Raw genomic sequence first — 23,453 nt, 5'->3', positions numbered from 1 at the left:
AGGGAGAAGACATGTGAGGACAGAGGTAGAGAATGGAGGGAGGCAGCTGGAAGCCAAGGGTTGCCAGTATGCCCCAGAAACTAGGAAGAGGCAAGAAAGGATTCTACTCAGAGTTCTAGAGGGAGAACGACCCTGCCAACATTTCAATTTCACACTTCTACCCTCTGAAACTGAAAGGGAATAAATTTGCTTGTTTTCAGCCAACCAGTTGGTGCTACTTTGTTATGAAGCCCTAGGAAACAAATAACATTTTCATGAAACAATAAATACCAAATTTATTTCACTTCTTTAATAAACACATATATAATATAATTCCATGCTAGGCACTATTAAGGCTATCACAAACACAGAGTATTGACTCCTTTAATTCTTCTAATTACTATATGAGATTGGGAGCTTTACATCCCTATTTTACAGATGAGAGAGGGAGGCAGAGAGAGTGGAAGGAACTCACTGAAAGTCCACCCAGGCTTTAAGAGATGTAGCTGGGATTCAAACTCAGGCAGTCAGGCCTCTGAATGTTCTCTAAGGTTCCTTGTTAAGTCATGCTTGGCCGGGGCGCCTGGGTGGCTCAGTGGGTTAAAGCCTCTGCCTTCGGCTCAGGTCATGATCTCAGGGTCCTGGGATTGAGCCCCGCATCTGGCTCTCTGCTCAGCGGGGAGCCTGCTTCCTCCTCCCTCTCTCTCTGCCTGCCTCTCTGTCTACTTGTGATCTCTGTCAAATAAATAAATAAAATTTAAAAAAAAAAGTCATGCTTGGCCAAGGGCCTACACATATCCACCCTCATCCCAAAGTTTTCTCAGCTGGTTCACTTCCTTCCCAGACAAACACACACTCACACACATATGTACACACATAAAGGCAGAAAGCTCACACTCATATCCACTCACATCCAGCTTGCTCATGACCTCTGCGGGGTAACCATTCTGGAAAGTAGCTGGTGGCTCCTTCCTCTCTGACCCCCATCACTATAGCCTGGGGCTTCTATATGTTTCCACCAGAATGTCAAGGTTATAGAAGTAACTGTAACACATCCAATCATAACTTAAAAGGCCAAAGGACCCCAGCCACTACCTGTTACCTCCATCTTTCTGCTCTCTTGCCCTCCATGTCTATGCCTCTACCTGTCTGCTTCTGCTTCTCTCTTCTGGATGTGACTGCCCCTCTCTCTTCCTTTCCTGGGTTTCCTCTCTTCTGTATCATACTCTTTCCACTAAGGACAGAGTCAGACTCAGTCTGACCATCCTCTAGAGGGCTGGCAGGAGAACCAGTGCAGCAGAAGGCCTAAGACAGGTGCCAGGCCCTCCTCCCATTGGCCATAGGGCCACACCACCCCTTGGACCCTGAAGCAGGACCCAGACCCAGTCTGGAGCCAGACTGCCTGGGTTCAAGTCCCAGCTCCCTGATTTACTAGCTATGTGCCCTTGGAAAATTACTTAGCTTCTTTATAACTCAGTTTCCTCATCTTTAAAATAGGGATTAATTACAGTGAATTCTTATGACAACCATTTGCAATAGATACTGACTTATAAATACTAAGCACTTACAGTAGGATCTGTCATCCACCAAATAAGTTCTCTAAAAGTATTTGTTAAATAATAAGCAACGAGAAGGGAGTACGTGCCTCACAGGAATCTGTGGTTGAGACAGTAGCAAGTGCCCAGAATGCTTTCAGGCCACTGAGCTCAGAACCCCCTGGGCTAAGCGAAGAGCCCTCTGTTCTCAGGGCTATGGAAATGGACTTTGGCTCTAGACTAACGTGGTTCTAACCTGCTGTGTAATCATAATTGTGTCTCCATCTTTGAGACTATGAGACTCAGTTTCCTTCTCTGTAAAATGGTATTTGATAAGCTCTTGTTCGCAGAGTTACTCTGATGATTAGAAATAAGACGTGTAAATTCCCCAGCATGGTCTTTGGCATGTAACCGACATTCTGTAAATGCCAGTGCTTTTTCTCTCCCTTCTTCACACTAGCAGTCTGCATGCTTTTTCCCTGCTTTATTTTTACCTTAAGTTTGTGTTTCATCTGCTCCTTGGGATGAGCGCTCCAGGGAACCAACGTGATGAGTTTTCTCCCCTACCCTCCTCGCTCCATCCATATCTTGCTTGGAAGACCAAACCAAGCCAGACACTCCGGCAGATGTTTTTCTCCCAATCACACTCTGATCCTCAGTTTCAGGTCATTATAGGTTACAGAGTTAAGTTCTCTGGGCTGGAATGGCCTTTGGGGTTCTCAGAATCATTCTTCCATCCTAACTGGGAGGCCCCTGGCAACCCCTCAGCACATGGCCATCCAGCCCCTGATTGCCAACTCCGGTGACAGGGACTCCTCCCCTCCGCAGCCCTTCGAGAGGTGCGGGTCCCTACCTGGGGATGTTCTCTTCTGAGCTGTGGCTGAGCTGAACTCAGTCTCCTGTCTACGTCCTTTTGGAGGCTAGTCTGCCCGCTCTGCCCATCCAGCCTATCCATGGATGGATGGACGACCATGAATCCTTCAGACTTTATCCAAAGCAACCTCTTCCAAACCATCTTTCCTCTTTGTCGAGGCTCTTTGGCTCTTCCTTCCCCAGCTCTGTGAACCTCCTTCTGCATTCCCCATCCCCATGCCCACACTTCTCCTCAGATCTCAGTCCAGGGCACACTCTTTTTCTCACCTCTCACCCCAGGCCTTCAGTTCCCATCCAGAAACCACACTGTCCTGCCAGATCGCCAGCCCCCAGGGTCATCTTCCCTGCTAGACTGTAACCACATGGGCAGGGGCCATGCTGTCCTCATGCACTTCCCATGCCCTGGGGCCCTGGACAGCTTCTGGTGCAAGCACTGTAGAGGTAATGAATCCACAGATCACAGATCTTTCAAGCTCCATTTCAAGCACTATGTCTTCAGGAGGACTTATCTGATCTCTCCCAGATGGGACAATACCTCCACTTCCTATCCTTGTCATCTGCCTGCCACTCTCACCATCCTTCATTATAATCCTTTGTATAATATGCATTAGGTCACATCTCTCTTTTCTCTAGCACCTAGTTCAGCACTTGGCTCAGTGTCGTAAAAGCTTTAAAAATGTTGACTGACTAAACGAATGAATGAATGAGTCACCTTTTTAATTCCTTTACTCTTCCTCAGTTTCCTATTTTGCCCATGACTTTGACCTGACACATCTAATCTATTTCTGCCCCAAGCGTTTGTCCTGGAGTGGTACAAGTGGGCCTTTCTCTACAGATAGTGTGTACAGTGATTCTCAAACCTGAGGGCGCTTCAGGGTCACCTGAGGGCGCGTGAGAACAGGGATGGTTTCGTTCCACCCTCAGAGGTCCTGATTTGGTGAGTCTGAGGCAGGACCCGAACATGTGCATTTCCAAATTCCTAGAGATGCTGGGACTATCCTTGGAGAACCTGTCTACGGGATGTCACCCCCAGCCCCAATGGGGAGCACATACCATTTACCTGCTGCCTCTTCTCCTGAATCAGTCACCTCCAACCTTATTCCCATCCCCCACCTCACCCATTTCTCCCTAAACTGCCAGTGGGCATAATATACTCTTAAGCATTCCTATTTTCTTAGGACTTTATCCTAATGAAATAATAAAATGGAAAAAAAACATACATTCTGTAGGTCACATTGGAAACCAGCTTTGTGTACACCAGGGGTTCTTTATCTCAGCACTACTGACACATGGGGCAGGACAATCTTTTGTTGAGGAGGCTGTCCTGCATGGGCTTCTACCCAGTGCATTCCAGTAACTCCTCTCACTCCCAGATGTGGCAAATCAAAAATGTCTTTAGGCATTGTCACACATCCCCAGGGGGAGGCTGGGGAGGGCAGGATTGCCCCTGATCTACGAGCACAGGTATAGATGTGAGAGTGTAATAGTTTAACATGCAGTAAGCACCACCGTGTGCTCGGTATCTTGAAAACACCTGTAATCCTCCCAGCAACACTACAAGGGAGTGATCATTTCTTTTGTTTTAGAGGTGAGGGATCGGAAGCCCAGAGGTTAATCCCAAACTCATAAAACAGGTAAAGGGACCAGGTGGGATTGGAGCCCAAAATCTCCCGGCTGCAGAATCCTGCTCTCTCCTGGAGCCCACGCTGCCGCTTCTCTTGAAGAGCCCAGCGCCAGTCACAGCCTCGTAAATGTCTACCGACAGGGGACCAGTTCAGTAAATGATGGTGCATCCCCTGGATGGAATATTATGCAGCTATTAAAATGATGGAGTGCCTTTAAAAATGAAAACTATGTAAAAACACTGAAGAATGCCAAATAGCTTACGTTAAGTTAAAAAAAAATAAAAAACAACAAAACTAGACAATGAAACTGGGTCTGCATTGTGACTGCCACTGCGAGGACATGTATCCACACTAATGTGTTCTAGGGAAGGTATTAAGGACAATTTTCACTTCTTCTTTGATATCCATTACTGCTATCAGAATGTCTCTGCGATCATTATTTTTAAGCAGTCGCAGGGTAATAAAATTCAAGATGTTCGGTTTGTCACAGGTCTTTCTTCCACCTGAATTAGTAGAACGAAAGCGTCTCTAAATCCTTGGCGTGGAGCGGGGGTTTGACACACTCTCACTTCCCCTCAGAGAGCCCTGTTGCATGTATGTTTCTGAACCAGAACATCTCTCCTTGAACTGACCAGCGTCCCCGAGGCGCAGCGAGCTGGAAATGCGGAAGAAAACATCGCTGAAGGCATCGGTGTGGCTCACCCGGGGAGCTGGGGCTGTGCAGCCTGTGAACAGCAGATGTGTCTGTCTGTCAGAGGGTACAGAGCAGCGTACCGGCTTCATACATTATGCATCAAGAGTGGCCTGGCACCCTGGCCCGGCCGTGCGGGAGAAGCTTGCATAAGGAACATCTGATGAGCTGATTGGAATGTCAAAATGTCATTAAGGATAAATTAATGGATGTGTTGCTTTGGCTGTAAGAGGCAGCGCCAGCAAGACAACAGGCTGCTGGCGGACTGTTCCCTAGCCCAAGACAGACGGCGTTTGCAATGGAGATTCATGGTCTTTATGCAATGTGAGGTGCTTTGCAGGGAGAAGAATCAACAGAAATGCTCCAGCACTTAAGCACCGTAAAATCACAAGCATGAGATAAATTAATTAGTGTACACGAGGAAGGCGGCTGGTCTGTCTGCACTCCTGGGGAAAGCCAGAATGGATGGCACTGGGCTGGAGAGGATGGGTCTCAACACCAGACTCCTAAAGAAAGCAATTGAATTTAATGTGTAATCATAAACTGCAGCTGATGGAAAGATAAGTCTGGTCTGCATTTATTTTTTTTTTTCACGGATACCATTTCTGTCTACTGCTTCAAGCTGTTTGTGTCTGTGGGTCTTGTGTCTTAGGTGATCAGGGAGACTGGAACCCACTGCCACTTGCTTCTAATGTAACTCAACACAGGGGAAGCCCTCTGGGAAGCCTGACTTCCCTTGGGACATCCTAGGTAATGGTGGTCTATTATTCTGTGATGGGAGGCTCACTACTACACATGCAGCCTATTCTACTGTTCAACAAGCATTGTTAGAAAGGCCTTTTTTGGGCTCTCTAGCATCTTCCTCCTTGCAGCTTAGCAACAACAACAACAACAACAACAACCACAACGCAATAATGAAAGTAGCTAACGCTTACTAGGCCTTTGCCAACTACAAGATTTATGTTCTCGTCAAGTTACCAACATACCTTGTATCATCTCCACTTTGCAGTAATAGGAAACTGAAGAACAGAGAGGGTGAGAGACATGCTCCAGACCACACAGCTGGTGCATGGCAGAATCCAGATCCAAACCCAGGTCTGCCTAAAACTAAGTCTTACTGTCTTCACCATCCCGTAACTCTAATTTCCATAACTTCCACTCATGGAATAGAGCCTTGCTTTTAGAGCGATTCAGAATGCAAGAAGGCAAGATAGGTGGAGCTAATATTTTGAGCACATACTGGGTTCTTGGCTAAGTATCTGGCCTAGGTTAGCCTAACCTTTTTTCCTTTAATTTTTTTTTTTTATTTGAGGACAGTTGACACACAAATATGACATCAGTTTCAGGTGTACAATATAGTGATTCAACTTCTATGTTCGATTATGTTCACCACAAGTATATCTACCATTGGTCACTATACAGCACTATTTTATATATTTATGTATTATATATATTATATATTCTAATATCATTGCTCATCATTCTTATTCTATCTTATTCCCATGACTCACTCATTCTGTAACTAGAAGCGTGTCTCTCCCAGTCTCTTTCCCTCATTTTGTCTGTCCCCCACCCCTTCTGTCTGGTAGCTATCAGTCTGTTCTTGGTGTTTATAGGATTGATTCTGCTTTTTGTTTATTGTTTTGTTCTTAAAAAGATTCCACATGGGTGAAAGCATATGGTATTTATCTTTCTCAGTCTAACTTACTTCACTTACTAACTTACTTCACTTACCCTCCAGGTCCATCTAGGTGGTCACAAATAGCAAGATCTCATCCTTTTTTATGGTTGTACAATATTCCAGTGTGTCTCTCTGTACACACGCACACCACACATACCACATCTTTCTTACCCATTTGTCTTGTCTAATCTTTCATGCAATAGCCCTGTTTGCTTGAAGTAAGGTACTATTTCCCTACTTGAGACCTCTCTTTTTGGTCTTTTTTTTGTTTCCACACACATTAGAATCAGGTGCATTTCTATATATTAACAATGAATAATTAGGATATGAAATTTAAGAAATGATACCATTTACATACAGTAGCATGGAAAAAATGAATCATTCAGGTATAATTCCACCGAAACATGCACGGGACCTGCATGCTGAAAACCACAAGTGGGTGATAAAATAATATCAAAGTAAACCCACATAAATGGAGAGACACCTGTGTTCCTGGGCCCAATGTCAGGATATTGTTACGATGTCAGTTCTCACCAAACTGATCTATAGATTCAACACAAGCCCAACCAAAACCAAGCACAATTTCCTGCAGGTACCAACAGCTGACTCTAAAATGCCACTGTACACTTATTTTTAAAGAAAGAAATGGTGGGGAGGACTTCAAACCTCAACTGTCCAGAAAATGAAACCAGACACTTGTTGTCTTACTAAGTATCATATTGATCTGGTACATTTTTAAGTAACATGTTTTCTCTATGTCTGGCATAACTGAATTTGAATAAAGTCCTCTCCATGGCAGAAGCTTATTTGTAAGACAAAATAAACAAAGACACATTAAGAGACAAAAGTTTATCCTATAAAATTAAAAATGAGACTTGGGGCACCTCAGGGGCACAGCTGGTTGATTTTTGGCTCAGGTCATGATCTCATGGGCTGCGAGATCAAGCCCCACATTGGGCTCTGCACTCACCACGGAGTCTGCTTGAGTTTCTCTCTCCCTCTCAGTCTGCCCCTCTTCCCCACCCAACCCACTCTTTCTCTCTGAAGTGAACAAATCTTACCAAAAAAAGGTGGGACTCAAGAGGCCTATTTAAGAAACAAATCACCTTGTCTTTAATCTTTGTCCTTCTTTCTCCAATGCAGATTATAAAATTTCTTCCAATTATAAAAAGATGATTGACCTTGATCTTATTCAAGTTTTGTCCCATTTATTATGGTGAATGTATTTAATGGAAGAAAGGGGTTGCTACAGGTTTTTTTTTTTTTTCCCTCCAAGTATAATTTGGAGCAATGGTTGTAAACTTTCAGGTAGTGACCGACTCTGGACTTTATTCATTGCATATTCTGCCTGGTCTCTGAGGGCATAATTCTGACCAGCTCTGGTGCCAGATCCCTGTCACACCCACCTCCCAATCCATCCTAAGAACATGGTACCAGTAACGAGCCAGTCTGTTCCATGAATTTCTTTCAAATAGCCTGTGGCCCTCGTCAGTTTGGTAAGCCCTCATTTCCCTACATTTAAGAGGATACTTCCTCCCTTGAAAGTTATAGGAGATACCTGTATAAAGGTACTTTGTAAAGTGCAAAACACGTGTAGACCTAAAACATAAAATACAATAACAGCTACAATGCACTGAGCACCTACTATGTACCAGGCCCAGACCCAGACGGTGTACATGCAGTGCTTTCTCTTATGCAATCCTGGTAAAGCCCCCCAGGAACCCCCAAATCTGGTATCGCTGCCTTCCTTCTACAAATGAGGAAACACAGGCTCAGAGAAGTTAGGTTAGAAAGTGGCAGAGGCCAGGATTCAAACACGAATGCAGTCCACATCTTCTTTCTATAACACTGCTTCTAGGTACTGAGTATGGTTTTCCTCGCCATTCAGAGCTAAGGCAAAAGCACTTCTGAATACCTACAAGAGGTGGGAGATGAGATGACAGAATTATCATTTATTGATCAAGCTGCTCCTAGCTTAGATGGCTGGAAGACACCTGCATGGTAACACAGTGGACACATATACTTTGAATGAGCCATCAGTCTCCTGGAAAAATCTTAGATCTCACATCTTCTTGGTAGTTTTGCAGTATAAAGCAGAGCCAAAGCAAAAGAATAATATGAGATCCCTTATTAACTGTATGTGAGTTTAGATTTTTCACACAAGTTCTGTCTTCATCAGTAGATGTCTGAATCATAATGACGTGGGAAGGGAGGATAAAGTAAAATGGAGACTATCTAAGCTTTTCTTGATTTCTAATAACGTCCTTCATCGCTAAGCTGTTTTCCAAAACGAAGCAAGCTGTCTTTAATCTTGAGGCTCAGTTTGGTTTATAACCTTAATAAACTGTATTTTTCACTCTTTACAAAGTCAAGTCTTCCAGTAAAAACAGGGTCTTGACCACACCAACCTTTTAACCCTTCCACTTAAAAAACATGGGCAGTTGTAATGTACCCAACAATCCCTCACCCTCCTAGAATACTCTGCACAGTGGCTCAAAGCCATTGGAATGAGAAACGGCTCCGGAATGAGAAACGGCTCCAGAATGAAGCTCAGCCAATATTCTTTTATTCTGTTAAAAAGCAGATTTCATAAGCAGACGTAATGGGCTTCTTGAGGTTTTGCTGATGAAAAGAATGCTCATGAACGCTGATTTCTCAGGAGATTGCTCATGGCTGAGGGGTCTTTACTCCTCATGGTAGCACCAACACCACCATGAGAAGTGATTGTTATGAGAAATTAAATGCTATTTTAAAATGTGTCTGGAGCATTTTTGCCATTCATTAAATGGCCTCTACACATTTGTGAACAGCATACAGATTGTCTACCTCAATATCTAAAGGAAGGAAATGGTGCTGGCCAATAGGGCTCTGTCTTCTAGGGCTCTGACCTCCAAACTCAATTTCCACTAACATAACCAAAGCTATGTCTAGACGATGATACAGTGGAATCAAATTCTCAGCTGAGGTTCTGGGTTAAGCAGACCTAAGCAGGCCCTCGTGCTCATCTTCTAAATGCCGATATGCCATGACCCTATATTCTCAAGCTCTCTCAGATGGATGGTTCTCAGCCATGGTTTCAGATCAAAGTAACCATTACAACCAAAGTAAACCACATTTAAAATGTGTAGCCATCCCTTGACACCAATGGAATCAGTTCTCCAGTCTTTATAGGGTTGGCTTACAGTACCCTCCCTACCTCACTGCCCTCCCCAAACATGCACCAATCCTCTGAGCTCTGCTCCCAGGAAGGGGGCAACATACCCAGTGGGACAATGGGGCTGTTCACAATAGAGTGCATGTTCTGCATTCTGCCTTCTGAGAAACTTGCCTCTTTTAAGGCAGGTTTTGGCAGCCATATTACAAAAGACAGACCTGTCATTCCCCAGCCCCGATTTTAGAAATCGCCAAGGGTAGACCTTCCACCTCCAACCCCAGCCTTTTTTCTGACCACTGGTCTACAAAGTCTTCTTGTGTTGAAATGACATTGTCCACCTTTGTGGTGCTGGCCAGAATCATTAACTGACTGTGATCTCTCCTACTGATGTGGGGTGGATGGATGCCAGGAGAAAGGGCATTTATCCGATTACTCAGGGGAGAAATTATGAAAGTTTAAGCACCACTATCTACAACTGTTCCACTTCATTCTGTCCGGCAAATTCTTCTTCCATTTAACTTGTGTTTGGAAGTTACAACTTCTGTCTTCCCACAACCCTGACACAGCCAACCACAGCTCTGTCCTAGCTCAGCTTTGTCATTTAATAAATGACAATTCCCCTGGCACACATACTATGTCATTCAATTTCTTTAAGATTTTATTTATTTATTTTGAGAGAGAGAGAGAGAAAGCATGAGTTTGGGGGAGGGACAAAGGGAGAGGGAGAATCTGAAGCAGACTCCATGCTCAGCATGGAGCCCAACGTGGGGCTCAACCTCGTGACCCTGAGCCAAAATCAAGAGTTGGATGCCTAACCAACTGAGCCACCCAGGTGCCCCTCATTTCATGGTTTAAGAAAATCTCATGAATTGGGCACTACAATTCCCATTTTATAGGTAAGAAATAAACTCAGGATGCTTAGGATTCACAGCTGCTCAGTAGTAGGTCTGGGACCCACACCTTCTCCCTCCTCTTTTCTTGCTCTCTCTACTCCATTCTTTTCTTCCCAAGTTGTTCTCCAGCACATCAACTATTTAGTTATACAGTGTGTGTGTGTGTGTGTGTGTGTGTGTGTGTATTTCTAGATAGTAAGTCCAAGGAGAAACATGGGTGGCATTTTTCCAGTAAGGGGTCCTATGTCTTTCCCCTGCCAGGCATCCTATTAAGCCCTTTGGCCCACAGATGTCTTTCCTCGAAGCAGATTTGGTGACTTCTACCTTTGTCATGTCTTCACCTCCCTCTTTCATGTACCCTTAACATTCTTTTATAACTTTCTAACATGGGCAAGTTGCCTTTTCAGCTGTGAGCTTCTTGAGAGAAGGACACTTCTTTCTAAACACTTGACACCTAGCTCAGTACTTAGCACAAGAGGAACTGCTCTGTAAACACTTATGAATGCAAGAACATGTCGCTTAAGCAGTACAGTCTTTCTAAAATGTGGGTGTTGTCGCTCCCATTTTCCAGATGAGACACTGAAGGTGGGATTGCGTCGATCATGTCGAGCACCCTAAGCTGCTGAGCCAGCATGCCCAGGGCTCTTTCCTGCACAGCACAGTTATCTGTCTGATGATACCTTGTTAAGTACCTCCAAGCCCAAAAAGACAACTAGGTAATAAGTGGGAAAGCACTTTGGAAGAGATAAAGTTGTATACACAAACTCGATATAATCATTATCATCATTATCAACATTGCAGAGCTTAACTAAAGCACTTCCTTCCATTAAAAAGCACAGCGTTGAAACACTTAGAAAGGCATTTTCTAGTCTGTGCCTCTGGATCCTATCTTTGCAACAGCCTTAGCTGCAAGAGACATTCCCACTCTGGGGATACTTGCTAAAGGCAAGTGCTTTCAGGGTTAAACCCATTCCTGCCCCGGAGGGCCCTAAGGAGTGCCGTGGTGGGCACTTCTGACCCTCGCTCTCTCCTCTGGCCAGATCAGCAGTAGCTACAGTCTCTTCTGTGATACACAGTGAGCTCTCCCAGCAGGGGCTATGGATGAAGATGCCCACAGCCCCCCACCCAGGACAAACACAAGTGAGAATCAAATGCTTGTGAATGAATCACTGTCCAAGGAAGAACTTTTTAGAGTCTACTTATCATCAGTAGGCAACAAGGGGTGACCCCAGTTAGTTGGCCATGGTGTGTCCATAGGCAATGCCACGTTTGTATGCAGGGGAGAGGCATGCCATGTACTAGATCCACTCGCCTCCAGTGGCCAAACTGAAGAGAAGCTAATGGAAGTGTGGCAGATTGTGTTCCTTGAGAATGAGACTTTGAGACTGAAATTGACGAGCAGGAAATGAATCGGGGCATGCTTCTGGGGTCAATGTCTGTGGAAGGGAAAGGGGTAGGGAAGGTGAAGGAGGGGAGGGGAGGGGAAGGGAAGGGGAGGAGAAGAAAGGGAAGGAGAAGGCGTGGGTGGAAGGGGAATTTGGTGATGCAGGTGCAATGAAAGCTTGAGGCAACCCCATGGGAAGTGCTGAAGGGATGACTTTCACACCCCTCATGACCTTGGACGAGGCAGCTCTGAAGAGCTAGCTGTCCCAAAGGGGGCTGTCAACCAAGAGCTCCTCCATTCTTTAAATTTTTTAAAAAAATTTTAGTTTATTAAAATTCTCAATTTTAAATTAATTTTAAAATTGTATAATTGATATATAGTGTTACATTGGTTTCAGATACACAATATAATGATCCAGAAATTCTATACATATGTCAGTGCTCACCAAGATAAGTGTATTCTTAATCCCCTTTATCTATTTCGCCTATCCTCTACTCCTACCTCACCTCAGGCAGCCCCCAGTTTGTTTTCTATATTTATGTTTTTTGTTACTGCTGTTTGTCTCTTTCTATTTTTGTAAATTTCACATGCGTAAAATCGTATGGCATTTATCTTTCTCTAGATGATTTATTTCATTTAGCATTACACCTTCTAGGTCCATCCGTGTTGTTGCAATTGGCAAGATCTCATTCTTTTTATGGCTGAATAATATTCCATTTTATACACACACACATTTATACATGCATTTTACACACACACGTACACACACATGCGTGCGCATACACTTCCACAACTTCTTTATCTGTTTTTCCAAAGACATCCAGATGGCCAACAGACACATGCGATGACGTTCCACATCACTCATCATCAGGGAAATGCAAATCAAAATCACAATGAGATACCACCTCATACCAGTCAGCATGGCTAAAGTCAAAAACACAAGACACAACAAGTGTTGGTGAGAATATGGAGAAAAAGGAACCCTCGCACACTGTTGGTGGGTGTGCAAGCTCGTGCAGCAGCTGTGGAAAACAGTATGGAGTCTCCTCAAGAAATTTTTTAAAAAATAGAACTACCCTATGAACCAAAAGTTTCACTACTGGTATTTATCCAAAGCCCTTCATTCTTGAAAGCAGATCGGAGTAGCACATCACAACTTTCTCCGAGAACTTGTCTTTCCTACCACATTTCTGTATGTCACCACTCTCTGTCAACACAGAATCCCCCACTCTCCCTTTTACCTTCTTTATAAAGTTCAAATGCATTTACAGAGTAGAAGCATTTAAGATCACAGGCACACCTTTCTAAGCCTCAAGGCATCACTAATACCTAGTTGGTTTTAAAACTTAAAGTATAAACTTAAAACTGAAGTATAAACATCTTCCATCTTCTTTGGAAGGGAACTGCTCATTTGTATTTTCCCTGATTAAGGTGACAGAGCCTCTGACTTGTAGACGTGCTCTGCTAGCTATTCATGACTGATGTGTTTAGACTCTAATTCAATAGAGTAAACAATAAAGCATCCATTCAGTTGCACTCCCCATCCAAATCTATCTGTTCACATGATCTGCCCCAGTGCATTTATATCTATCTTGTTGCAACAGCATTCATTACTTTTATGCATTTGTAATTGTGACACGCAAGTACAACATTTCTAAACCTAAAACCAATACAAAATTACAAAACAGGTCTGATCTGAAAGTCCCGCCCCATCACTATATGCCAAAATAAATGAGAACGGATACTAACTTCTAGAGAATGGAATAGTCTAGTTCAGTGGGAGATCAGACAAAATGGGGGCATCAACCTCACACATACACCCACCTGTGTGTACTCATTCATGTGATCAACACAGTCTTATGATGTCTGATTTGTTCTGGGCTCCAAGTTAGTCATCGGGAAGCGAAAGATGAGTAATACACAGTCCTAGTCAACAGGGATACAGACGTGCAAATACACCGTGGGTAGTCTAACCTGTCTAACCCGAGAATGGCTCGTGAATGAGTGAGTCAGCAGGGGATGAATGAAAGCCAACCGAATGCAATGAAGATGATGAGGGCGCAGTGCTAGAGATACTATGTCCCCTCTAAAAAGACACTGGAATTCTGCAGGCACAGATGGTGCCAAGGCATCCCGGGAAGAGGGCAAAGGGCAATACTTTCCAATACTGAGAAAGGGACAGTGGCGTCGGGGAGAGAAGTTGTTCTCAAAGTCCACACGCAGAATAACTTATCTGAGGTGTGTGCGCACATGCAGATTCCCGGGCCACACCTTCAGAGGAACTGAGCTGCTCTGGGGTAGGGCCCAGGAATCAGAATTTTTGCCACGGTCCTCCTCTTGGCGGAACGGCAAGCGGCAGCATGGCACTAGCCTCTGCCTTGGCCTTGTGGCAACACCTTCCATTTCTGCTTGTCAACACGTTTGCCATCAGCTTTTGGTAATTGATACTTATCATCTCTAAATGGTTTCCTTCGATTCCCATTTCTTCCTTCATTTTTATTTGAAGTGACTGATGAATTACATAAAATGCCTTTTGAGTATCTCTTGATATAATCATTTTAAATTCCTCTTTACGTGTATTGAGGCAAAGATATTTGATTTGCAAAAGCCTGTGGTGTGGAAAGGTGTTCGCACTGTCAAAAGGACGTGGTTTCTTACTTTGGGTAAGGATCAACCGTGTGCTAGGCATTTTCCAAGCATCATCTCCTCGAGTCAATGCAAGCTGTCTGTGAGGTATGCGCTACTGGGCTCCATTTTACATACAAGGAAACTGGGATTCAGATGCCGAACAGGACCAAAGATTGCCTTAAAGATAACAGCAGCAAAGGGAGGTACAGGGTCTGAAATTCTAAAATTTGTTGACATTTTTTTTTTTCTTTTTGAGAACAGATCATCTCTCTGTTGACTTTCGTTGTTATGTCTTTTAATATTATCTTGTTCTTCTCATTCATTCCACACACACTTACTGGGGTTCACTGTGCCTGTGTGGTGGGCACTGTGGGGGAAACCTCAAAGAACAAGAAACATCTTTAAGACACATTTGCTCGTGCCCATGATAAAAAGCAGCCACAGTGAGTGCTGACAAAAGGCCCATTCCCGCAGGTGGAGAGAATCAGGTAAGACTTCCTGTAGGAGGCGCTGTTAGATCTGGATCTTGTAGGGTAAATGTAGGATTCAAATACGCTGCCATGGGGAGAGATAGGAAGGATATAGGGGGGAAAAAAAAACACATGAGTTTCAGAGCGTCTGCAGACAGGGCTCAGCCCAGGTCACCGTTTTCCGCCTCCTTGATACTTGCATGGCATTTATCCGAGGCTAGGTGAAACCGTTAAATGCTCTCTCTCTCTCTGTCGGAACAGTTGGTAAACATCTTAGTGCTTTTTCAAGAACTACTACACTAAAATGTCTCTGTTTGAAACAATTACTGTGCCCATCACACACCCTGAGATAAATTAACCCGTGAACACATGCCAACTCCTGAAACCTTTTGAAAAACAGACGCCGAAGTTGTTGGGTGCTTCTTTACTATAGGAAGGCAAAAAAGGCATTCTAGAGAAGCATTTCTGTCAGCTCGGAATGCAAGGAATCATACCTATTATTTTTGAAATACGTCCTTTGTGTCAGCCACTCTGCATATACCCTCCCTTACCAGCCCTCTCAAAAATGCTGGGGAGTCACCCCTGTCATCGCCACTCTGCAGATGTGGAAACTGAGGCTCAGAGTGTTTCTATTTCCATGATTGTTCAAGGTCTGAACAATCTGGCAGAAGAGGTAGACATTGGACTGTGATCTAGGTCTGATATCAAAGCCCACATTATTTTGCTATTTTTTCTCGTGTGCTGGACAATGGGGGACCGCATTCTAGACACTCCTCTGTCCCTAGGTCTCAGTTCCTTTGATCTATAGCTCTGTTTGTCCTGGTCATGAGCACTCTGTGGGGCACTCTTCACTCTAACCTTGGCTGCCTCTGCTCTGGGAGTCTGGTGCTCTCAGCTCTGACCAGGCAAATCCCCAGGATAGCAAAGCCAGAATTGCCTCAAGGGCCTCCCTGCCAACGAGGGATAGCAACCACTTCTTGTCCCTAGCAAGGCACTGAGGTTGTTGCATGGAACTGAGTTTCTGCCAGGAGGCAGACTGGCTGGTGGATCCTGGCTCTCCGGCAGCCTGGCCAATGGCTGTCCAAGCACATGGTCTAAGTGGGAGCCCTTCCAACCCTTGAAGAACAGAGTCGAGGGAGAAGGCTGGGCAGGGCTGAGGGGCATGTGGTCCTGGGTTCAAACCCTCGCCCTGCCACATCCTGCCTGTGGGATCTACACAAGTCCTCCAACCTCAGTCTCAAGGTCTATGTAGACTCAACACAGTGACCTATATCTTGCAGGGCTAGCCGCGAGCATGAGAAGAGCCTGGCCCATACTAGCAACCGATGGGTGGTTCCTTTCAACTTCTGCCCACTTCTCAACTGGACCAGGTATGCCTCATTCACCACTGTGTCTGCAACAGCAAGCACATGGTGCAGTGCACAGTAGCAGTTCATAAAACAGGACGAATCTTGAACTCCGGCCTCTTTCTGCCTCAAAAGTCTAGGGCAGGGATTGGCCAACTATGGCCCTCAGGACAAATCTAGCCCTGTATTTGATAGTTTTTTAAATACTTTTTTTTCTTGCAGTATTTTTTTATTAATTTTTTAATTTTTTTATAAACATATAATGTATTTTTATCCCCAGGGGTACAGGTCTGTGAATCACCGGGTTTATACAATAATTTTTTTTTTTTAATTGAAATACCTCCATGCTTCTTCCTTTACACATCAGCTATGGCTGATTTCCTGTTACAACAGCAGAGTAGATGCAATAGAGACCATATGCCTGCAGAGCCAAAAATATTTACCACTAGCTCCTTCTGGAAAAGGTCTGTGGACCCCTGAGCTTGTGCCTAGCATCTTTCAGTGTAGGGAGCACCCTTGAGGACCTCTTTGTTTTGGGGAAAAAGAAGTTCCTCTATTTCTTCCCTACTCACACTTTACAGCCCCTTTCTCTGGCTTATCTACCTTTTTTTCCTTAGCTCTCTCCACCATTCCTTAACATCTATGCCACTTTTTAAATACATGTTGTTTATTCTCGATCTCCTCTATTAAAAAGCTTCATGTGGGCAGGGAGTTTTGTTTGTTGTGCTAAGGCTTACGTGCCAGTTGGGACCACCCCCGGCACGCACGTGGGAATCCCACAGATACCTGTTGACTGAACAAACATGGATTTCAGTGACAAGATTATCAGCCAAAGCATGTTGGAGCATTTCTCTTTCACAGAAAATTTGGGGACTTTTAGAGGGACCAGGTGGCTCCCGAACCCCAGGGGGAGGTATTACTTTTCCTATTTTATTGATGAGACAACTAAGACTCTGGCTAAGTCAGTGCTTCTCAAACTTTGATGTGCATGCAAGTTGCCTGGGGTTCTTGTTACAATGCAGGTTTGGGTTCAGGAGGTGTGAGCTGGGATCCTCATGCTGCAGTTCTAACATGCTCCGGGTGATTCCAACGCTGCTGGTCTACAGACCACACTTGGAGTAGAGAGGGCTGAAGGCATCCACTCAGGTCCATCCCTAAGACATGGGGGAGTGGAATTCTGAACCTGGAAATCACAGGGGCAGCATTTCCCTGTGTTTCCTTTCCTCCGTCTCCATGCATCTCCCAATCCTATGGCCTCACAGAACCCGTTGTGCCTGCCCTCTGGGGCTGCTCCCTGTCCCCAAACACTCTGCCCCCAGACCTTCCCTTCCACAGCTGCCAGCATCTTCAGGCTCGTCCTTCAGCAAAGGACTTCTCCTCTTGGTTCTGAAGATTTTCCTCCTGCCTCTCTGTCTGCTTTGCCAGTTCTTCTCTTCTCCTGAATCGTTAGCTCAGCTCCTGAGCTGGCATGAGTTTCATAGTCTGAGATCTGTGACTTAGAGCTCTGAACTTTGCAAAAACTGAAAGACCCTTGTGTATCACTGCACCTTGAAGTACAAGTACCTGAGTGTCTGTCCCCTACACTTTCACATTTTTCATCTTTAATTCCACCACAGTGTCCAGGCTTCCAAAGACAGGGCTAAGTACACTGGCTAACCGACAAAGGAGCTAAGGTGCCTAGAGACTATGATGGGTCATTGCATGCCCCTACCTACTGTTGAACACTGAGGCCAGAAGAACCTCTGGAAGACCAGAGGAGCTCCTAGGGGCCACCACTACTGTCCTGAAGAAAGAAAACTAACATTTCAGGAGTGCCAACTTTGTGCCAGGCACATTACAAAATTCCTCATTTCCTGAGTTAGGCACTATGATCTCTATTCCTCATTTCCTGAGTTAGGCACTATGATCTCTAGAAATAAGGCTCAAGGAGTTCAGAAGACTTTCTCAAGGTTTCATACATGAGTGACAAAGATGTGACTTGTACCCAGAGCATCACAACTCTGAAAACTCATTCTCTTTCTACCACAGCAACAACACCCCATGTTGTTCCTGTGCTTAGAATTCTTATTTCCTCAGTAGTGGGAAAAATCCATCTCTATAAACACTAGTAACTATTCCTTGCCCCATTAGAAATTTAGTCATCCCAGTAAGCACTCCTATACCAGAGTACATACAGGCACCTCTCAGCTGACATTTCAAGTGTTTGGTTTTATCCTAGACCCCAGAGAGGGTTGAATACTGGGAGGGTGGTGCTCAATGTCCTGGCCATCTCTCCATCCACAGTGTCTGGAACATAATGAGCATGTTCAATGGATATTTACCAAAGAAATGAATGAATGAAAAAATAAAGCAAATTCTCTGGTACTTTCAGCGTTGGTGATGGCGGTCCATTTGTTCCTGGATAATATTATGGCAGTAGTACCAAAATCTTATCTGCTCATTGTCTGGCCTATTGACCTGGAACTCAAACATTAAGCAAACGGGGTGGGAGAGCCTTATTTTGGTCCATCCTCATCAGTGAAGGCTTCAGCCGATGATCACTAGCAGACATGGCTTCCCTCATAAGCCTGGGTGTGCCAGGGGTGGAGCAAGACATGGAATGATGGACAATACACTTTACCAGAAGCCAGGCATCCTGAGTTTTAATCCAACTGGATGAATGGTTTCATATACTTCCCTTGACCTCAATTTTCAAACACTGGAAATCATATTAGGAAGATGGGACTACTTCAGTGGTTTTCTTAACTTTTCATTACCAAGGATCTGTTGATGGGAGTGTTTTCCCCTTTATATTTGTGTTTTCAAAATGTCTGTTTATAATGAGAAAAACCATCACCTTCATTTAGAAAGTGCAAAAAAAACTGACAGGCAACAGGCCAGCTATAACTACCAACAAAATGCACTGGTAACATGAGATACCTAATGCCAAACCCCAGACTGCGATCATTCCAGCCCAAAGCAAAGATATTGGATGTTTCTGTCACCTGTGAAGCTGGTTCTAGGTAAAGTCATGGTTCCCTGAAGACTTACTGAAATACAGGAAATAGCCCATGATTTTTTTCTGACCTCTGAGTCCCTCGAGGCTACACATTCCCCAAGTAGACACCAATGGGCTCTGAAGCTGCTGAGACTGGTGATTCTGTTTTGTCTCTGCAAGTCCTGCAGGGGGATTAGGTTGAACTCTTGATGAAATTCAGGATTTCTAACTAGAAAATTATACTGCCTTCACATCTCCAAAAATTGGGGGAAAAATCCAAGATGGCAGAAACATAACAGACATAAACAATGACAGTGCATTTTCAAATGGAAAACATCTATGTGAAATAAAAACTCTGGGGCTACAGATGACTTAGACAGAAGTGAGTATGAGAAAACCAACAGACACTTGGTTGGTGAAGGAAATGCATGCTACAGTTCCCTCACAGGGCACGAAGCAAAGTTTCCCCGGGTCGATACTTACAAGTAATAGGAGTAGGAATAAGCATTTCTTCTATATATTGATGGGCAGTCAGATGAAGGAAATGTCCAAAAAGGGGGAAAAAGAAAAGACAAACAAACAAGAATTAGATTTATATGAAATCTTGATTCTTAGAAATGCACATAGTATTTCAGCATCCCAAAGCTCAAGGAGATGCAAGTTTCTCTAATCATCTTCGCTGAGAATCAGATACTTCCGGTGGTAGAAGGAGTGAGACAGACCTCTCTTAACGATGGAGAAATTCACTACTCATGCTGAAAATGCCACGTCTAGTGTTGGCTGTTTTACTTGTTTGAAAGTTCTTTTCTTCAGGTCATCTAAAACTAGCTTCCTTGTAATTATGACTTTTTTGGCTTTCTAGAACTATTCTACCACTCTTCCACATGATAGTGCTCTTATGACCTAAGGAAAGCCACAATGACTTCTATGTTCTCAGTTTCAGGTCAAACCAATCAGAACCTATTTAGTAAGGCCATGCTAAAAGCAAGGTAATCAGGTAGCTACCATTCAAGATGGCTCCCCAACAATCCACACTTCCCAGTACGCATGCTCATGTGTAGTTTCTTCCCACATTGAACCAGGATTGGCCCTATGTGACCAAAAGGATGTGGTAGGAATTGCACCCTGGGAATTTCTAGGATAGATCAGAAAGAAGACTTGTAGCTCTATATGGGTCTTCAGAACCCTCAGTTGGGACCCTGACTCTCCTTGAAGAAGTCCAAGTATCCTGAGGTTGCCATCTTGAAAAGACCAACTGGAAAGACACTAAAACTTCATGAAGAGAGACATCCAGCCAGCCCCCACCAGTTAGATTATGTCAATGGAGACTCTTGGTATCATGGAACAAAACAAGTTATTCCCTTAAAGCCCTGACCAAAGCTAAGATACATAAGAAAAAGGAGTCACTAAATTTCATGTTTGTTACATATCACTGATCAAAACAAAATTCAAACTCTATCATTAAGAGCACTGCGCTAAGAGAAAGGAATTCCAAACTTCAATTCGAACAGACTACAACTTGAATAAATTCTCTGTGCCTTTATTTCCATATCTGAACCTCATATGAATTAAAGTAGGTCATTAGTTTTCAGACTGTGTTTGTAGCCTCCTGGGGGCTCTGTATTGTAGCCTCACTGAAATGGGAGAGGGGAATACTGAGCAGGTAGGACTGCTGGTCCCCCACTATCCAAGAAAGCCAGCACTTCTCTATTTTTTTAAGTATTTTATAAACTGGAGTTTCACTTAAAATTTCACATGACAAAGAATTGCGTTCTCCAAAAGAAAGCTTGAAAAATCACCACCTGAAATCTCTTTGCATGATGTCTCTTCTAGCTCTTGGCTTCTGAACAATAAAAACTCAAATAAATCCACGATATTTCTTTTGTTATAACTTTTTGTACTTTGTAGGAAAATAAATAGGAATGCCTTTATCTTACAGACTTCACCACACTGACAATAACTGATACATTTGTGGATTGAGAAAAATTGCTGATAATTAAGGTCCCCAAATATCCATCTGAATAGGCAAGAATAGTTCCCTTCCCTCTTGAGTTATATGGTTAATTGCAACAGTTATCCCAGTTTGCTTGGCTCAGGAAGATGCAGTCTTTATGTCTGCAGTGTGGGGACATGTTCTTGGAGCCTCAGACTTCTCCCTCTTTAGTAGGAAAGTAGCCAAAGTCCCTAGGTAGGGACACACTTGTAGTCTTTCTCTTATTCATCAGGAGAAGCCAACTCTCCTCTCTCAGAAGGAAAGTGACTATGAGAAGTTACGGCAGAAAGAAAGCCCCATGTATACTTGGGAAGCTGAGCTGGGGAAAATGAACCACAGTGCAGCAAGATCTGGTCACTCATAAAACCGTTCAACATCTTGGGTCAAAGGAACAGTGGCCCTAGATGATGAAAGGGATGAGGAATGTGATGGGTGGGATTTGGAAGCGCCCACACAAGCCACCAAATCCCCCTTGCCAACCATATAGGTTCACACTGTAAGGAGACCATTCCTCTACTTCATGGCTGGCTCTGTGATCCAGTGCTTAGACATGTGATCCGTGGGGAAGAAAGCTGAGCTTCCATTTTATGAAGACTTACTGCTACCTCTGCTCTCCGTATTGTCAGGAACAGTGGCTGAGATTTGAGAGGGCAGAGTTCTGATCTCAGGTCTTTCACTTGCTCACTATGACATTTTGGGCAAGTCAGTTCCTCCTTCCAAACCACTCTTTCCTGATCCATGCACCAAGGTGAATGGCATGGATGACTGTCAGCCTAAATCGCTTTGAGGAGTGGAAATATGTCTTTGTGTTCCAGCACCACCACTTGCTAACTACATGGCTTTAAGTCACTGAGTATCTCTGAGTCTCAATTTCTCCACATCAAGGCTGGGGACAATAATTACCTATTCCCAAGAGTCACTATGGGCATTAACACGAATCTAAATCATATTCAAATTATATGTGATATATATAATATATGAAGTATTTTAAGAAAATCATATTAATCTTAATTGATATTAGATTACAGTAATCTAAACACCTGACATTAGTAGTCCTCAATAAAGGGGAGTTTATGTCCCCACCTCATCCACAGATATAAGGCTTACTGCTTCTCACTTTGGTAATCAGGAACAAAGTGTTCACCTCTTTAGGAATGATAGGAATAATAATAAAATAATAAAAATACTTATGGAGTACTTACTATGCATCAGGCATTGTCCTAGGCTCTCATACTTTAACTCATGTATTCCTCACAACCACCCTGACAGATGGGTATTATTATCATTCTCACTTTACAGAGGAGGAAACTGAGGCAAAGGTTTATGTAATTTGCCTAAGATCATGCAACTAGTAACCAGATTTGACAGCAACATGGCTCTAAAGCTTGTGTTCTAGACTACTAGCCTGTGCTGCCTGTGAAGAAGGAAGAAAGCAGATGGATGTTGAGCAGTGCAGTGGGTCTAGCATCGAGATGACAAGCATCTTAAACCTTTTAATCCTCCCAACCACCCCATGGAACAAGCATTATTGTTCTTGATTTTGATTGAGGAATCTGAAGCTCTAAGGGATCACTCCTCACTAGGTCTATTGCTTTGCATAGTTTGGGACCAACTGTAATGCCTCCATCCTGAGCCAGATGTCCTCACCATCAACAGCCCCAGCCTGTGCTCTAGGGCCCTAGGCTGCACTCAATATTCTGGATCTTCTGGCTTTTCTGCTTTCAACCTTTAGGACTCACCTCTGCTGGGCCACCTCCTCATGACAACATGCTTCTTATCTCCAAACCACCTCTTCCAAGTAGCTTTTCTGAGTTATCCTGGTTGTCACCAAAAGCTGGTGGGTGTTATCCTGACCCAGCTTCAAGGCAACTCCAGGAGAATAGCAACTGACAAGCTTCTATTAATTGAGTATCTTTCCCCAATTATATTGCAAAGTGTTCCCGGGCAAGGATTATAGTTTTTTACTATGTGGCCACAACACAGTATACATGTGTGTTTTCTCTCAGGCTTGAAGAAGATTTACCGAAGGTCTAAATTTACAAGGATACAGTGATATTGCAAGTAACAGATTGCCTGAGACCAAAAATCTTGAACAGGGAGACAGCTGTGCTCAGAAAAAAACAAAAAACCCCAAACTTAATAAATCACATACTGCAGAATCTTCTTTTCTGCTGGCTGACAAGGCTGACTTGAGGCACAGCTTTCCTTTGTTCCATACTACTTA

At 43.9% G+C, this 23,453-nt stretch overlaps 1 protein-coding gene across 14 annotated transcripts in view; it reads right to left on the bottom strand.

Annotated features, from left to right (window-relative positions):
* PTPRT (protein tyrosine phosphatase receptor type T) overlaps window positions 1–23,453 on the bottom strand; it is a 1,045,273-nt gene that overhangs the window by 141,735 nt on the left and 880,085 nt on the right. For 10 of the 14 annotated variants that reach the window (XM_032838508.1, XM_032838515.1, XM_032838509.1 and 7 more), the window contains one exon: window positions 19,720–19,749. The exons of the other annotated variants lie outside the window; for them this stretch is intronic. In XM_032838508.1, coding sequence (XP_032694399.1) covers window positions 19,720–19,749 — 30 coding nt within the window. The remainder of the gene's footprint in view (window positions 1–19,719; window positions 19,750–23,453) is intronic. 14 annotated transcript variants of the gene reach the window in all.

The sequence above is a fragment of the Lontra canadensis genome, unplaced genomic scaffold (genome assembly GCF_010015895.1).
Source record: "Lontra canadensis isolate GAN:19392208 unplaced genomic scaffold, GSC_riverotter_1.0 scaffold105, whole genome shotgun sequence".
Lineage (NCBI taxonomy): Eukaryota > Metazoa > Chordata > Mammalia > Carnivora > Mustelidae > Lontra > Lontra canadensis.
The sequence above is the reverse complement of the archived record's forward strand: the minus strand, read 5'-3'. Positions and strand labels throughout refer to the sequence as shown.